The sequence below is a fragment of the Salmo trutta genome, chromosome 12 (assembly GCF_901001165.1).
Source record: "Salmo trutta chromosome 12, fSalTru1.1, whole genome shotgun sequence".
NCBI lineage: Eukaryota > Metazoa > Chordata > Actinopteri > Salmoniformes > Salmonidae > Salmo > Salmo trutta.
In genome coordinates, this window is record NC_042968.1 from 61840132 (window position 1) to 61859329 (window position 19198).

The 19198-nt window shown below is 43.2% G+C and overlaps 1 protein-coding gene across 2 annotated transcripts in view; it reads right to left on the reverse strand.

Annotated features, from left to right (window-relative positions):
• Positions 1-1997: 1997 nt before the first annotated feature.
• pde8b (phosphodiesterase 8B) overlaps positions 1998-19198 on the reverse strand; it is a 78933-nt gene continuing 61732 nt past the window's right edge. For both annotated transcript variants that reach the window (XM_029769039.1, XM_029769038.1), the window contains exons 15-22: positions 18094-18151; positions 17291-17420; positions 16873-17071; positions 13376-13593; positions 12738-12876; positions 8667-8834; positions 6324-6453; positions 1998-5546 (exon numbers count right to left, since the gene is read on the reverse strand). In XM_029769039.1, the coding sequence (XP_029624899.1) occupies positions 5437-5546; positions 6324-6453; positions 8667-8834; positions 12738-12876; positions 13376-13593; positions 16873-17071; positions 17291-17420; positions 18094-18151 (1152 nt within the window). In that variant the 3' untranslated portion in view covers positions 1998-5436. The remainder of the gene's footprint in view (positions 5547-6323; positions 6454-8666; positions 8835-12737; positions 12877-13375; positions 13594-16872; positions 17072-17290; positions 17421-18093; positions 18152-19198) is intronic.

Sequence of the window (19198 nt, forward strand, 5' to 3'; positions counted from 1 at the left end):
CAGGTGTTAACGTTTTAAAGAGGGGTGGATTGTGTTCTTTTGTTGTTGGTTTCTAGAGGATCATCCTTTCACTGTCTGAGGTAAATGGATGTGTAATGCCTGTTTGATCAGTCTAGTGAATGTGTGATGGGACTGATATTTCTTATACATGTTTGTTGGTTCAGTGATTTTACAACTGAAATGATGCGCATTCAGTTGTCCTTGAAGCAGTTATCAAGACTGCTTCAAGGACAGCTTTTTTCCATCTACGTAACATTGCAAAAATCAGAAACTTTCTGTCCAAAAATGACGCAGAAAAATTAATCCATGCTTTTGTTACTTCTAGGCTCGACTACTGCAATGCTCTACTTTCCGGCTACCCGGATAAAGCACTAAACAAACTTCAGTTAGTGCTAAATACGGCTGCTAGAATCCTGACTAGAACCAAAAAATTTGATCATATTACTCCAGTGCTAGCTTCCCTACACTGGCTTCCTGTTAAGGCAAGGGCTGATTTCAAGGTTTTACTGCTAACCTACAAAGCATTACATGGGCTTGCTCCTACCTATCTTTCCGATTTGGTCCTGCCGTACATACCTACACGTACGCTACGGTCACAAGACGCAGGCCTCCTAATTGTCCCTAGAATTTCTAAGCAAACGGCTGGAGGTAGGGCTTTCTCCTATAGAGCTCCATTTTTATGGAATGGTCTGCCTACCCATGTGAGAGACGCAGACTCAGTCTCAACCTTTAAGTCTTTACTGAAGACTTATCTCTTCAGTAGGTCCTATGATTAAGTATAGTCTGGCCCAGGAGTGTGAAGGTGAACGGAAAGGCTGGAGCAACGAACCGCCCTTGCTGTCTCTGCCTTGTCGGTTCCCCTCTTCCCACTGGGATTCTCTGCCTCTAACCCTTTTACAGGGGCTGAGTCACTGACTTACTGGTGTTCTTCCATGCCGTCCATGGGAGGGGTGCGTCACTTGAGTAGGTTGAGCCACTGACGTGGTCTTCCTGTCTGGGTTGGCGCCCCCCCCTTGGGTTGTGCCGTGGCAGACATCTTTGTGGGCTATACTCGGCCTTGTCTTCGGACGGTAAGTTGGTGGTTGTAGATATCCCTCTAGTGGTGTGGGGGCTGTGCTTTGGCAAAGTGGGTGGGGTTATATCCTGCCTGTTTGGCCCTGTCCGGGGGTATCATCGGATGGGGCCACAGTGTCTTCTGATCCCTCCTGTCTCAGCCTCCAGTATTTATGCTGCAGTAGTTTATGTGTCGGGGGGCTAGGGTCAGTCTGTTACATCTGGAGTATTCTCCTGTCTTATCCAGTGTCCTGTGTGAATGTAAATATGCTCTCTCTAATTCTCTCTTTCTTTCTCTCTTTCTCTCGGAGGACCTGAGCCCTAGGACTACCTGGCATGATGACTCCTTGCTGTCCCCAGTCCACCTGGCCATGCTGCTGCTCCAGTTTCAACTGTTCTGCCTGCGGCTACGGAACCCTGACCTGTTCACCGGACGTGCTTGTTGCACCCTCGACAATTACTATGATTATTATTATTTGACCATGCTGGTCATTTACGAACATTTTAACATCTTGACCATGTTCTGTTATAATATCCACCCGGCACAGCCAGAAGAGGACTGGCCACCCCTCATAGCCTGGTTCCTCTCTAGGTTTCTTCCTAGGTTTTTGGCCTTTCTCAGGAGTTTTTCCTAGGGAGTTTTTCCCAGCCACCGTGCTTCTTTCACATGCATTGCTTGCTGTTTGGGGTTTTAGGCTGGGTTTCTGTACAGCACTTTGAGATTTCAGCTGATGTACGAAGGGCTATATAAATAAATTTGATTTGATTTGATTCCAGGTCTCCAATTTTAATCTGATGTCTTTATTTAATCGGATGTCCTCAAATCCTGCATTGTCTTCAAGTTGGTCACATTTATTTGCCAAATGTCTGTATGCTTATTTTAACAATTTGGCTTGTTTTTTTAAAGCCTCAAATGAATGTCACAAATGAAAGATACAACTGTATTTTTTAAAATACTTTTATTGTTTCTCACATATACATTTTAAAATAAGTGTCGACAATGAACAACAAAATAAGACATCCTCGGACACAGGCCAGAAAACTATATCCACCTAACTCCTTCTAGGATCCAAACAGAATATCTTCCCATTGGGCACAGATGTCATTTCAACATCTAGTTTGTATTTACACTTGATTGCGATGTCAAATATAGTGAACTCAACGTGAAATCCCCCCCCCAAATGTCACCATGTCATTGAATTTAGGTTAAAATTTGTTAAATAAAATACGAATATAATTCCCTTTACGTTGATGACTTTTTGCAAATCCAATCAGTTTTCCACGTTGATTCAACATCATATCTTTTTCAAAATCTATCTGATGACGTAGACGCAAACAGTTTCTACCCGGTGGGTTGATACACAACTAAAGCATCAAACCATCAAGTCCTTCAAAAATACATAAAACATTTCTACAATATTTTACGTTTGCCTTTTCACAGCCAATAACCACAAAAAAATAAAGCTTATATACATTAATGCTTGCAGAATATCTGTTGGTTGTTCCGCTTGGAAACAGCAGAAAACAAAGGGATTGGCACGTTCTCCATACCCACAGTCTCTGACCAAAACTCACTTGACAACAAACAAGAACATAACTCATTGAAAATAGATTAGGCTCAATAGAAAACAGTCCACGGGAGACTAGATAGTGGGTTGTTTAAGTCAGCAGAAGCTAGGTAGTTTACAGTGTCCTATAGCAGTGAAACTAGCGTTGCCTTGACTGAGTTGAGTTAAGGCATTTGTCTTACCGTGTTCTGAAACTAGCACACAGTCATTATCAAATACAAGTTTCTCTCCATAATATTTGGTAGTATTCACCAGTATCAAATGACACCATATTCCCACATAGCACACTTATTTGTCACTACATAGGGAATATGGTGCCATTTGGAACAATAAAATACAGGTTAAAATAGTAAGGTTAAGTACTCTATGACTTAGTCCGGTGTCTTTGTTCAGCTGCTCGCGAACACAAACGAACCACATAGCGCAAACAAACCATTTGAAGCCTGAACTCTGAACCCTGTTTTAGAGGAGAGGGTCAAAGTAAGGCACCTTAAAGAAGATCACTGTGCCTTTGGTTAAATACGTACACCAGTTTTGATTTTGTCGGTTCAATTTACACACATGCACGCACACGCAAACACATACTTTAAACTCAAAGCGTGCCACCCATTCACAACACCTCCGACTAAGCCTGTCTTGTATGGCCGCTGCTGTTGCACAAGGGAACGACCTGAAACTGCATTCCCCACTTACCAACCACTGGAGGGAGACAACTACACGGTAATGTGATTCTAGACGACAAGAGAAAGAAAAGGATGGACATCATGTTTTATGATAGTGACATTTGAAATAATATTTTAATAGCAGTCTAGCCAGAGTTGAAAACCGAGCCAAACCGAACCAGGTAGCAGTAGAGTGTGCTGGGAGCTGAAAGTGCTCTTTTCCCAGAGAGGATCCAAAGACGGGGTCAATCTAAAATAACCCCATATACCCTTGATAGTGCACTACTTTTGATAAGAGTTGTCAAACGTAGTGCACTATATAGGGTATATGGGGTGCATTTAAGATGCAACTGTTTAAGCCCCAAGAGCTAAGTGTGCCAGTCTATCAGCACATAAATATCTGGCCCAAAAGTAGGGCCCTACGTAGGGAATAGGGTGTAATTCGAGCCAGGGCCAGCCGAGTATTTCATGCTGTCTGTCCCATGGTGGTTTCATCAGGCTCTTGTGAGGCGGCCCTCTGCTCAGACCACACTGCCATGCTACTTCACAACGGACCAGCAACACATTACGGGGAGGCAGGAGGGACAAAAAGCAGTTGGAAAATGAAATGCACTCCTACTATTGCACCGCACACCACAGCACAACTGAAATGTTAGAAATCACAGAGTTGTGCTTTGGAATAGTATTTTAGTTAGCCAATGCTAATTAGTTTCCTTCATATTTGGAGATTGCAATTATCTACAGTATGTGTCCACTTCAATGTGCCTTCGATGTTTAAATGAATGTACTGTTTCACTGGAACTTTATGACCCATTTAAAGTAATGAATTAGGGCCAGCTTCAATGCAAGCTGTCATAAAACAGTACACTAGCCTACTGTCGCTCAGATAATTCAGTGCTGTGGCTTCTAAGTTGTAAAGATCAACAGTACTTAATATATACTGCTGTTTTTCCCCCACTTGTTGCTAATAGAGTTAGAATACTGTTCTAATGCTGTTCCGACTAAGCCCCAGTGTTCTCTTTTAAGAGCCATGTCTGGAGCTGAGTTCCAGAGGGGGCAGAGTGAGGGCTGGTTCTAGCCCCAGGGGGGAGCATGGTGGTGGGCGAGCTGCCCGTGAGGCCTGGCTCTCTGAGCAAAGCTCTGGTTTTCCCCCGTAGAGAGAGATATTACAGCAGTCAGTTCAGCTGGGCTCTGCTCTGTAAACCTCCCAGGTATGGAGCGAACACAGACCGCTGACTGCTCTGGGTCTGCTGCCAAATACACACACACACGCACATCGCTGTTTTACTCCGCCTAACTGGGCTTATCAGAGCTCAATATTACCTAATACTTCCATCTGGAGACAGAACAAGGAGAGCTAAGTTCCAGTTTTATAAGTTGGCTGTGTGTGTGTGTGTGTGTGTGATTCAGGGAACAGGTTTCTCTCTTCATTAGTTCTGTGCTCTCTTCTCTTTTATTCCTGGTACAGTAGAAGTAGTTTGTTTGTCAGCAAACCTTTGGTCCCCACATCACCACACACTACCGGTAGGGACTAAGCAAGGACGGACAGAAATCAGAGGTACGACAAACAACAGCAGACACTTGCCTGAGATAAAAGAAACAGATATAGAGCACAGACAACGTCACAGGAAAAAAAGGAAAAGATGTGAGAAAGTGACACGTTTTTTTTGTTGAGCTGCTAAAGTGCGGTTGGTTGGGACAGATTGTCAGGAGGGCTGTAGAGTCACATTAGGGGCCCAAGAGGAACCACAGAGGGGTCTGAAGAGGCTGGAGAGTCTCAGTGGGTAATACTCAAATGTCCACCTATTCGCTATGTAGTGCACTACTTATGACAATCAGTTTGAAGTAACATCCAATAACTATGGATGGGAAAGATGTCTGGACAGAAGGAGAGCACTATAGGGGGAATTGGGGTGTCATTTGTCAGCCAGTATGTCAGTCCCCTGGTCTCTTCTCAGGGCTCCAAGCTGCAGACTCTGAGGTCTACAGACTCTTGAGGTCTACAATGGTCTACAGTCCATTGTGTGTGGAGCTGGGTAGAATCACCGTGGGAGGGGCTAATACCAGCGCCGGGCTACATTCGCTGTCTCCCCCAGCCCAGTGAGAGGGAGGGATGGAGGGATAAAGGGAGAGAGAGGGAGGGATGGAGGGGGTCACGGAGGAGGGGCCGGCCGCAGGCTCTTGCACTTCATGTCGTCCAGACCCTTCCAGTATTTGTAGTTCTCTGACAGGTGCTCCATGAGGCCAGGTAGACTGGCAAAGGCTGGGGGGGAGACAGAGGAGAGTGTGAGGTTAACACACACAAACACATGAGCCAGCAGAAATGACAGCCGGGGCAACTGGGTCTCAGGCAGCGTGTGTGTCTGTTGTTTACTTCCTAGTTTCCGACTCATTTGACCAATCACGTCAGATCTTTTTACAACAGATCTTTTCACAGCTGATCTGATTGGCCAAAGATCCGAATTGGGCTGCCTGTCTAAACGCGGCCTTTGTGCTTCTGCGTGTGCGTGCGATTTTGTGTGTGCTTTTGTATGCACTTTTTGTGTACTTTTGTGTGTGTGTATCTGTGCTAGTGAGCGTGCGTACAGTAGGTCTTGCTTCACTGCGTCTTGACTTAACCCCTCCGGCCCCCGGATACCCCCCCCCGCCTCTCCACCCTGTCCCAGTGGCCTCTAGGAACTTTTCCGTGACATCAGCAGTTTTATTGACTTTAAACATGTGTTCTCTTCTCTGATGGAGGGGGGTAACCTCCAGCAACACCCCAATGTCAGAGGGAACGGTGAAATGGGGAATAAGTGTATACTATCCTCTTTTGACCCAGCCCCTTCTCCCTCCCTCTCTCCTTCCTCTGGGCTACTGTGCTCCACTGTGACGTGAGAAGGAAGACTCTACCTCTTTTACAGGGATGGAGGGAATAGAAGAGAGGAGAAGAGAGGAGGGAAGGCATGGGAAAGTTCTATTCCTTATTTCCTCCCCCCTCCCTGTGGGTCCTCTGTTTGTGTGTGTGTGTGTGTGTGTGTGTGTGTGTGTGTGTTCTTACCATCCCAAGCGTCAAACATGTCTGTGATGAAGTAGTCTATGAAGGAGATCTGAGACTTGGGGATACTGCAGGTGGTCCTATCAAAGACAGGCATGACCACCGGTAGACCCTGTCTCTTCTCCTCATCAGTCTGAAATATAAGGATAGATTCACACACAGGTTAACACACACACATACTGTAGTATACAAGAGATACATGTACACAGTCGTACCACATATGGATGTAATGCCTGACAATGTTCCAGAAATGCATGGCTATGACATCTAGTCTACAGCGTGGCCAATGTGTTCCCCAATTTGGCTTCTTAAATGAATAAACTTTACATATTGATTAATGGAGATTGTTTTTTTTGGGGCCACCAAGCCAAAACTGTGATATAATGAGTGAGTAAAAAATGTCAACAAAGGATTTCACAAAAATGTTACATTCTGTCATAAAGAGCAGATGTTCAACTTCTTAAAAAAAAAAAAAGGTTTCCCATCTCAAAAAAGTAAGTGCCTCTCTTCAGCTTATTTACATAATGAAAAAGATCTAGGTCGGGCACTGAGCTGATTTCATTACTATTGTTATTGTTTAAACAAAAACTATACATCCTACAACGCTCCGCAATATGTCAAAGTGTAGGTCTAGGACTTGTGCTTCTAATGAGTGGTATTATATGGCTCTAGAGTGGATGGTTAGCGGTGTTATGTTGTGTAAATAACCAAGTGAATTTACCACATCTGGGAAAAATCCACTTGAACGGCCCTCCAACTGGTAATTACTAGTTAAATCAGCCATGAATCCCCTTGTGACAGGGAATGGGAGCTTGTTGTGTGCAACAGTGAGGGGAAATTTAATGTAAGATTCACACACATTTTTTCGGTTGGTAAAGCATTCCTAGCTTGTCTATCTATGGGTGACAGGGTTGACGTGTTATGCCCACCTTTCTTTACACAATGATTTGACTGTTAGATGCTCAATGTTTCTTTAGAGATAAATAGAGTTCAGTTCACGTAACAGGGTGCACCTTAAAATGAGGGACAGACATAAATGAATCGCTAATCACATGAACTAAATAATCATCCTCAGAAATAACTTTGTCAAAGCAACAAAATAACTAGGTCTTTACCATGATGGCGAACACTTGGCAGTCTTTTTGGGGATTAGTGGGTTAAAATCTTCCTCGAAGTCACAAAGTCAAGTCTTTTTTCATATTGAAAATGAGAGTTAATGAATTCTCCATGTGGTCTATATTAAAGGGCACTTCATTTCATATAACAGGCTTTTACAATTCTATATTCTGCTCAATTTCTACTTAACACTCATTTTGTGGAAATGGAACACTCTCCTAAAGTTTGTTTGTTGATTTGTCATATGTACAATGAAAGACGTGGAGTCACTACATGACTGATAATGTATCACGTTTGTTGTCATTTCTGTAGTCATTTAAATGCATGTTAGTGTTTTTAATATGCTTTTGGTATGTGTTAAGTACAATAAAAATGCATTTTGACAAAATATATTGTAGCGGCCGCAGCCTGTTAGAACAGGGCTTGATAAACTATAGTTTGGGACCCAAAGTGGGCCCTGAGCATGTGAACAGTAGATCGCGAGTTATGAGTAAACATTTATAATGACACACTATTTCTTCTTAATGTGGGTCATTTGAGGACAGTACATTTCACATTTGGGTCTTGAGCTATTTTCCACACATTTTCATTAAAAAAATATATCTCTTACAAATACATTTAAATGCATGTTGGAATATATTTAACAAAACATTTCCAATTACATTGAAAAATATATCAATAAATACTTTAAATACATTCAATAGATTTTCCAAAGCATTTAACATATATTGTGATATACATTTTATAGATGATTATATATACATTTTAAATACATTCTGTAATACATGTTGAATGTATTTTTAAAAAGATATATAAAATATTTTTTATCGAAAATATATTACAAAAAATATATATATGTATGGGACAACACAAATGCATTTCCCACACAGTGTACCACCAGACAGACAGACAGTGATAGAGGCAGAAAGAGAGAGGGAGAAAAGGTAGGGAACAGATCTATTGGTGCACACAGATAGCTAAGTAGACAGTTGTTCAGGTCAGGATTGCCAGCTGCAGACACTGTCCTATAGCAGGAGAAAAGTCAAAGCTGCTATGACATACTATGACATACTCTCCCGCCTTTCTTAGAGTGTTGAGCCGGGTTAAAACCACTGAACACAGCTGATTTTAGCTGAAGCTTTGGTTAGGAGTACCACAACCTGCCTCCAAAACCATTTTCAATAGAAATCTTTTTATACACACTGCCCTTTATACACACTGCCCCCTCACCTGTGCGAAGTACTCCTCTGAGATGCGTCCAGCCCATTCTATGCAGAGGTCCAGGGGTCTGCAGGGGTTGGCCACGTCAGCACACTTTATCATCATCCTCTTGATCAGCAGACGGTTCTCTGGGCTGTTCCTGATACTGGCTGGGCCCTCGCTGTCACTGCCTTCACTCTGTTACAGAGAAACACACACAGACAAGGTCAGAAACGCACACAGACAAGGTCAGAGACACAAACACACACACAGACACACACATATAGACGCTTAGCTTTCATTTGACACTAAATCTGACATGCTCCTATGAACTTCACATGTTGGTGCTCATGGGTCCATTTACATGGAACTGACCGTGTGTGTGAATATACACTGACGTACAAAACATTAGGAACACCTGCTCTTTCCATGACATAGACTGACCAGGTGAATCCAGGTGAAAGCTATGATCCCCAATCGATGTCACCTGTTAAATCCACATCAATCAGTGTAGATGAAGGGGCGGAGTCAGGTTAAAGAAGGATTTTTAAGCCTTTAGACAGTGAGACATGGATGGTGTATGTGTGCCATTCAGAGGGTAAATGGGCAAGACAAAAGATTGAAGTGCCTTTGAACAGGGTATGGTAGTAGGCGCCAGGCACACTGGTTTGAGTGTGTCAAGAACTGCAAAGCTGCTGGGTTTTTCACGCTCAACAGTTTGCCGTGTGCGTCAAGAATAGTCCACCACCCAAAGGACATCCAGCCAACTTGACATAACTGAGGGAAGCATTGGAGTCAACACAGGCCAGCATCCCCGTGGAACGCTTTCGACACCTGTAGAGTCCATGCCCCAACGAATTGAGGCTGTTCTGAGGATAAAAGGGAGGAGGGGGGTCATCTTAATGTTTTGTACACTTAGCGTATATAGTTATACATAACAATGGCCTGAGCCTTAAAGTTGCTCCACTCACAAATGATTTAGTTGCTTTGTGATATTATCTTAAGTAAGTGGTAGAGCTGAGATAGAATCAGGCTAGACACGCTGCTGCCCACAAGGGCCATGGTTACTCATATCAGATAGGGCTTCAAACTGGACTCACATGCTCTGAATACAACTATCTTCCACTAGAACAGTTCATTGATAAATGTCAAAATACTTAGCCTGTTATTCCCATTCTCTCATTAATGCTTATGATATATACACTACCATTCAAAAGTTTGGGGTCACTTAGAAATGTCCTTGTTTTTGAAAGAAAAGCACGTTTTTTTGTCTAGTAAAATAACATAAAATTGATCAGAAATACAGTGTAGACATTGTTAATGTTGTAAATGACGATTGTAGCTGGAAATGGCATATTTTCTATGGAATATCTACATAGGCCCATTATCAGCAACCATCACTCCTGTGTTCCAATGGCACGTTGTGTTAGCTTATCCAAGTTTATCATTTTAAAAGGCTAATTGATCACTAGAAAACCCTTTTGCAATTATGTTAGCACAGCTGAAAACTGTTGTCCCGATTAAAGAAGCAAAAAACTGGCCTTTAGACTAGTTGAGTATCTGGAGCATCAGCATTTGTGGGTTCGATTACAGGCTCAAACTGGCCAGAAACAAAGAACTTTCTTCTGAAACTTGTCAGTCTATTCTTCTTCTGAGAAATGAAGACTATTCCATGCGAGAAATTGCCAAGAAACTGAAGATCTCGTACAACGCTGTGTACTACTCCCTTCACAGAACAGCACAAACTGGCTCTAATAGAAATAGAAAGAGGAGTGGGAGGCCCCGGTGCACAACTCAGCAAAAGGACAAGTACATTAGAGTGTCTAGTTTGAGAAAAAGGTGCCTCACAAGTCCTCAACTGGCAGCTTCATTAAATAGTACCCGCAAAACACCAGTCTCAACATCAACAGTGAATAGGCGACTCCGGGAAGGCTATCACTCCATTTTGCAACGCCATGCCATACCCTGCGGACGGCGCTTAATTGGAGCCAATTTCCTCCTACAACAGGACAATGACCCAAAGCACAGCTCCAAGCTATGCAATAACTATTTAGGGAAGAAGCAGTCAGCTGGTATTCTGTCTATAATGGAGTGGCCAGCACAGTCACCGTATCTCAACCCTACTGAGCTGTTGTGGGAGCAGCTTGACCGTATGGTACGTAAGAAGTGCCCATCAAGCCAATCCAATTTGTGGGAGGTGCTTCAGGAAGCATGGGGTGAAATCTCTTCAGATTACCAAATAAACAACTAGAATGCCAAAGGTCTGCAAGGCTGTAATTGATGCATATGGAGGATTCTTTGACGAAAGCAAAGTTTGAAGGACACAATTATTATTTCAATTAAAAATCATTATTTATAACCTTGTCAACTTCTTCACTATATTTCTTATTCATTTTGCAACTGTTTTCATGTATGTTTTCATGGAAAACAAGGACATTTATAAGTGACCCCAAACTCCTAATATATATATATATACACATACACACACAATTTCCTAATATATATATATAAACTCAGCAAAAAAAGAAACGCCCCTTTTTCAGTACCTTGTCTTTCATAGATAATTCGTAAAAATCCAAATAACTTCACAGATCTTCATTGTAAGGGTTTAAACACTGTTTACCATGCTTGTTCAATGAACCATAAACAATTAATGAACATGCACCTGTGGAACGGTCGTTAAGACACTAACAGCTTACAGACGGTAGGCAATTAAGGTCACATTTATGGCCTTTCTACTGACTCTGAAAAACACCAAAAGAAAGATGCCCAGGGTCCCTGCTTATCTGCGTGAACGTGCCTTAGGCATGCTGCAAGCAGGCATGAGGACTGCAGATGTGGCCAGGGCAATAAATTGCAATGTCCGTACTGTGAGACGCCTAAGACAGTGCTACAGGGAGACAGGACGGACAGCTGATCATCCTCGCAGTGACAGACCACGTGTAACAACACCTGCACAGGATCGGTACATCCGAACATCACACCTGCGGGACAGGTACAGGATGGTAACAACAACTGCCTGAGTTACACCAGGAACGCACAATCCCTCCATCAGTGCTCAGACTGTTCGCAATAGGCTGAGAGAGGCTGGACTGAGGGCTTGTAGGCCTGTTGTAAGGCAGGTCCTCCCCAGACATCACCGGCAACAAACCCACCATCGCTGGACCAGACAGGACTGGCAAAAAGTGCTCTTTACTGATGAGTCGCGGTTTTGTCTCACCAGGGGTGATGGTCGGATTCGCATTTATCATCGAAGGAATGAGTGTTACACCGAGGCCTGTACTCTGGAGCGGGATCGATTTGGAGGTGGAGGGTCTGTCATGGTCTGGAGTGGTGTGTCACAGCATCATCGGACTGAGCTTGTTGTCATTGCAGGCAATCTCAACGCTGTGCGTTACAGGGAAGACATCCTCCTCCCTCATGTGGTACCCTTCCTGCAGGCTCATCCTGACATTACCCTCCACCAGCCATACTGCTCGTTCTGTGCGTGATTTCCTGCAAGACAGGAATGTCAGTGTTCTGCCATGGCCAGCGAAGATTCCGGATCTCAATGCCATTGAGCACGTCTGGGACCTGTTGGAACGGCGGGTGAGGGCTAGGGCCATTCCCCCCAGAAATGTCCGGGAACTTGCAGTTGCCTTGGTGGAAGAGTGGGGTAACATCTCACAGCAAGAACTGGCAAATCTGGTGCAGTCCATGAGGAGGAGATGCACTGCAGTACTTAATGCAGCTAGTGGCCACACCAGATACTGCCTGTTACTTTTGATTTTAACCCCCCTTTGTTCAGGGACACATTATTCAATTTCTGTTAGTCACATGTCTGTGGAACTTGTTCAGTTTATGTCTCAGTTGTTGAATCTTGTTATTTTCATACAAATATTTACATGTTAAGTTTGCTGAAAATAAATGTAGTTGACAACGAGAGGACGCTTTTTTTGCTGAGTTTTAACGCATATATATTAGTATTTTCCATTCACACACCACAATGAGCAGATGTTAATGAGTTTATTATGTAATAATAAACTGCACACGGACGCTAGCGCGCGCGCACACACACACACACACACACACCACACACACACAGAAGGGTGTGTGTCTTACGTTTGAGCTGGACTCCTCGATAGCGGCCATTGGTTTGTTGATGCTGTTGGCAAACTTGTTGACATGTTCAAAATGGCGGGTCATCTCTGTAGCCAGCACCATGTCAATGATGGCCTGCCTCAATGTCCGGAACTGAGTCCTAATATAAACACACACACAGAGAGGGGGGTTACAGGACCAGGAAAATCAACTGTCCTCAATGTTTTCCAAGAAGTTCTAGGTTCATACAAATCTAGAAGTGAATCACATCACATGATATGTTCCAGGGTAATAACCCAACATGCTCCATATCTGTCGCCAGTGGTCACGTGATCCCTCTTATGGCGTAGAGGAAGAGGCATGTCAATTCATTCTTCTGACAAGGACATGGCCTCTGGTTTGGAATTCTACTGTAGAAACACTTTCAGCTTCAGGTGGGAACCACCTTTTACTTTCCTAATCTCTATGTGACTCTAGCCTGGTCCCAGAATATGTTTGTGCTGTCTTGCCAACCAACTCTTATGGTCATTGTCATGCCGGTGACATTGACCATAGGAGTTGGCAAGACAGCACAAACATATAGAAGACAGCACAAACAGGTACGGGACTAGGCTATCGATGTTCTTGAAGATGTTGCTCTAAGCTCTGTGTGACTGTACCTGTCGATGTTCTTGAAGATGTTGCTCTTGCTGTCCCTGACGGTGAGTTGGAAGGCGAGGGCGGCGTGGTGACTCTCTAACACAGCCGTGTCATTGTACAGGATGGCCAGCTCACTTCCTGCGTTGCACAGGAAGCTGTTGGTCCTCCCCGGGTGGTCCACGTCATGGACCGTCGCAGCGATCAATGCAGCCACCTCGTCCAGTTGGTCTAGACTGCCCTGAGAAAAGGATACAACCAGGAAGTAATGTTACTTAACTACAAGGAATAGAAATTTGACATTTTTAGAAATGTTTTGATAGATTTCTTTTGGAGTACTTGAGTACTTGGAAAACAAGAAGCAATTACAGCCTCAAGTCTTCTTGGGTATGACGCTACAAGCTTGGCACAGTATTTGGGGAGTTTCTCCCATTCTTCTCGGCAGATCCTCTCAAGCTCTGTCAGGTTGGATGGGGAGCGTCGCTGCACAGCTATTTTCAGGTCTCTTCAGAGATGTTCGATCGGGTTCAAATCCGGGCTCTGGCTGGGCCACTCAAGGACATTCAGAGACCACTCCTGCGTTGTCTTGGCTGTGTGCTTAGGGTTGTTGTCCTGTTGGAAGTTGAAACTTCGCCCCAGTCTGAGGTCCTGAGCGCTCTGGAGCAGGTTTTCATCAAGGTTCTCTCTGTACTTTGCTCCGTTTATCTTTCCCCACAGCATGATGCTGCTACCACCATGCTTCACCGTAGGAATGGTGCCAGGTTTCCTCCAGACATGACGCTTGGCATTCATGCCAAAGAGTTCGATCTTGGTTTCATCAGACCAGAGAATCTTGTTTCTCATGGTCTGAGAGTCTTTAGGTGCCTTTTGGCAAACTCCAAGTGGGCTGTCACGTGCCTTTTACTGAGAAGTGGCTTCCTTCTGGCCACTTTACCATAAAGGCCTGATTGGTGGAGAACTGCAGAGATGGTTGTCCTTCTGGAAGATTGTACCATCTTCACAGAGGAACACTGGAGCTCTGTCAGAGTGACCATTGGGTTCTTGGTCACTTCCCTGACCAAGGCCCTTCTCCCCCGATTGCTCAGTTTGGCCGGGCGTCCAACTCTAGGAAGAGTCTTGGTGGTTCCAAACTTTTCCATTTAAGAATGATGGAAACCCCTGGAAACCACAGAAATGTTTTGGTGTCCTTCCCCAGATCTGTGGCTGGACACAATCCTGTCTCGGAGATCTACGGACAATTTCTTTGACCTCATGGCTTGGTTTTTGCTCTGACATGCACTGTCAACTGTGGGACCTTATATAGACAGGTGTGTGCCTTTCCAAATCATGTCCAATCAATTGAATTTACCACATCTCAAGGATCATCTCAAGGATGATCAATGGAAACAGGATGGACCTGAGCTCAATTTCAAGTCTCATAAGCAAAGGTTCTGAATAATTACGTAAATAAGTTATTTCTATTTGCAAACATTTCTAAAAACCTGTAGAATGGGGTATTGTGTGTAGATTGATGAGGAAAATGTTTTATTTAATTAATTTTAGAGTAAGACTGTAATGTAATGTAACAGAATGTGGAAAAAGTCAAGGGGTCTGAATACTTTCTCAAGGCACTGTATATGCCAACAGTGCGCAACAATGCATAATTTATCATAACCATTACAGATAACAAATACTAATTGCAAAATGTCCCCGTATATATTCAGTCAATAAAAAAACAAGTGCCATTTAAGATTAATTTATTGAAACCGGCAGGTAGCCTAGTGGTAAGAGCGTTAGGCCAGTAACCGAAAGGTTGCTAGATCGAATCCCTGAGCTGAACAAGGCCATCATTGAAAATAAGAACTTGTTCTTAACTGACTTGCCTGGTTAAATAAAAAAAGCAACATAAACTGATTATATTGTGGAACACAATCTTCAAAAAGGCAGCAACGCTTGCTTGTAAAAGGCTGTGCAATGGCATAGATTTTTTTTTATAGCCAGGGATGGCAAAAATGACAAAATACAATTACAAAATACCATAAAGATCAATGTATTTAATCAAAATACAGAACTGCAACAACCTTCTCAATAACGGTTATAAAAAAAGTTGTTATCGCTATGACTATGATATGTTGTTTATCTACCTTAGTTGGGTAAGTCACTCTGGATAAAAATGTAAATGTATATGTGAAAATGAACATATCAAAATTAACTGCAAAGCACACTGGGTATTATTGGCCTTGTTTTGGGGTGGAGCTCATTAGAATATACTCAGCATGCTTTGCAATTGTTCATTGTTCATACAAAACAGAAAATACATTGAAGTGTAGTTCAGCCCAGTGAAATTCAAAATACTCAGAACAAATGAAAAATACGTATTTCAAATACATGTAACAGAAATACTGCAATCTCTGTTTATAGCCTAAGCTAACCAATTCGAAATGGCACAAGCAGTTCGCAAAGTAGCCTAAACCGGAAAATAGACGGGAAGCAATTATTCCAAAACGGCAGCGTTCGTTGTTAGAACACATATTTCCCTATTTCAGTCAACCAGTCCATTTTGAATTTGTGATAAAACCGTCATCATTTGGAAAGGAGTGTAGCTTGTGTATCCCATCACTTTTCTAGGCATTTACATCTGTAGGCCTAATGAAAGCTTGTATGCGCACTCAGCACGCGTGTGTAGAGGCAGCGGTCGGAACGCAACTGACTGATTGAGACAGGGAGGGGAAAGGGAATTTAGTGAGAAGAACTGTGTGACGCTTTGGCTTGGTTTCTTTTTGTTGTTGTTGTGCACCGCAAATTCACACGTATAAATGGAACACTAGAGTCAAAGCAAACGAACGTCGTCTTCAATAAAACATTTCGATCGCTGGTTAAAGATCAAGTTTTGACGTCCGTTTTGAGTGCTCGATTACTCATGCCCAATTGTCTGAGATCGTGCATAAACTATAAATACTGTCTAAGTCTCTCTCAGCATAACCTCATACTCAACAAAGGAATAATACCTAAAAAATGCACGCAATGCGAGCACAACTAATAATAATAATCACTAGCAAATGTTCACTTTATGACAAGAAGAGGATATATTTATTGGAGGGGATAAGCGGGGAGAAAAGAAAGGCAATGTATTTGGATCTCAATGCCCTCAAGGCAAAACACGTATTGACTGAGTCCAATATGAAAACAATAAAAACATCCCTACTCCAACTCTCACTGGTCACTGACATACATTCATCTCCTGCCAAGCAAAGCAAACGGATACTCTACACGCTGCTGAAAACACATGGCAGGGAATTACATAGATCAACTTATCCGTCAACACTCTGAGATGTCAGGCGCGATCATGTTGCGGTGATACATTCAAGCTAGCTGGTGTCAGTAGTCATTTCACGTGTGAAAGTAGTTTACGTGTGCACATCCAACCAATCTCTAGGTACAGTGCACTGTCGTATGCATCCATAGCATATTGCAGGTGTGACCGAAAGGTCTTCACCAGGCCTGTGAGGAGAGTCTTTAGCTCTGTGTGTGTTTGGCCTACCTTGACCTTCTCCTTGCGTAGGAAGTAGGCGGTGGCGTGGAGGACGTCGGCGGCGTGGGTGGAGTTGTGGTAGGAGTTGGAGGCGTGGTAATTAGCCTCTATGACCTGGAGCCAGCAGCGTAGCGTAGCCTCACTGCAGCTCAGGAACTCACACACCCCGAACCGGGCAAAGATCTTCAAGCCCAGGTAGGTCAGAGGTCTGCGTGGATGACAGAGGGAGGACAGGGGAGATAGATGAGTGGCTGAGAGACGTGGTCCTTCAACTCCCTTCTGTATTGGTATATAATAACCTCTATCTTCACTTCTCCCTTAACCCTTTTATTCTGTCTGTCTGTCTGTCTGTCTGTCTGTCTGTCTGTCTGTCTGTCTATCTTTCTCTCTTTCTCTATCTATCTATCTATTCCCTCTACCTCCGTACCTCTTACAGGTGGCAGCTTCCAGCTCCAGGATGTTAAACTCCCATTGGTCTTCGTCATCCAGCATCTCAGCGATGGCCGGAGGGATGTCATTCAGCGTTACTGGGATGGCCAGCTGACTTTGGCTCAAATCTGTAGATACACACGCACGCACCCATTCATTCACGCGCACGCACACACACAGATCAATTGATTGCATTTGGGACATTTGAGAGCAATACGCAACAACAACAATTTCCAATGTAGTCCTCAGCCGTGTCCCTAAGTTACTTAGAAACACTGCCTCATGGTAAAGGGTCAAATACAGGTCTACTAAGAAGTCAACTAAGGTCTATTAAGAAATGCAAGGGGCAAAAAGCACATGCTGCTTCCTAAAGATTAGCAGGAGAGGACTTTTCTGGACTTCTCAGCAGTGCCCTTCCATTTCTCAGAAAGAAGACGTACGTAATTATCTCTCCCATCATGACTTAAACAAATAGAAGTGGATTACGAAATGACTGCCAGCGTCTGCCGATGGACCAGACTCCAACTGATGAAATAAATGATCTGAGACAGAGGTCCATACACTAAATGTCCCCCATCATGTGTAGTACTGTGAATGTTTCCAGTGTAATTACATTTCATGATATATATAAAAAAAATACATTATGCAACACAAATATACCACTAAAACTACACCTTATTAGACTCAGTTTGTGTGACTAGAGTAAACTCTAGGGTCCTAGATGTAAGTAGCATTCTGGTAGGATAATGAATAAATCTCATATTTATGTGATGTTTTATGATGAAACAGACGGGTGCTTACTTGGAAAAGTACTTTTGGAGAAGACATACTCGTTGCCAGACAGTCTCCGTAAACCGTCCTGCAGACGGAAAAAGACGACAAATCACTCTCTTTTGGTGCAGTTGAAGTGGGAAGTTTACATACACTTAGGTTGGAGTCATTAAAACTCGTTTTTCAACCACTCCACAAATGTATTGTTAACAAACTATAGTTTTGGCAAGTTGGTTAGGACATTTACTTTGTGCATGACACAAGTAATTTTTCCAACAATTGTTTACAGACAGATTATTTCACTTATAATTCACTGTATCACAATTCCAGTGGGTCAGAAGTTTACATACACTAAGTTGACTGTGCCTTTAAACAGCTTGGAAAATTCCAGAAAATGATGTCATGGCTTTAGAAGCTTCTGATAGGCTAATTGACATAATTTGAGTCAATAGTAGGTGTACCTGTAGATGTATTTCAAGGGCTACCTTCAAACTCAGTGCCTCTTTGCTTGAAATCATGGGAAAATCAAAAGAAATCAGCCAAGACCTCATAAAAAAAGTCTGGTTCATCCTTTGGGGCAATTTCCAAATGCCTGAAGGTACCACGTTCATCTGCACAAACAATGGTACGCAAGTATAAACACCATGGGACCACATAGCCGTCATACCACTCAGGAAGGAGACGTGTTCTGTCTCCTAGAGATAAACGTACTTTTGTGCGAAAAGTGCAAATCAATCCCAGAACAACAGCAAAGGACCTTGTGAAGATGCTGGAGGAAACAGGTACAAAAGTATCTATATCCACAGTAAAACAAGTCCTATATCGACATAACCTGAAAGGCCGCTCAGCAAGGAAGAAGCCACTGCTCCAAAACCGCCATAAAAAAGCCAGACTTCGGTTTGCAACTGCACATGAGGACAAAGATCGTACTTTTTGGAGAAATGTCCTTTGGTCTGGTGAAACAAAAATGGTACTGTTTGACCATAATTACCATCGTTATGTTTGGAGGAAAAAGGGGGAGGCTTGCAAGCCGAAGAACATCATCCCAACCGTGAAGCACGGGGGTGGCAGCATCATGTTGTGGGGTTGCTTTGCTGCAGGAGGGACTGGTGCACTTCACAAAATAGATGGCATC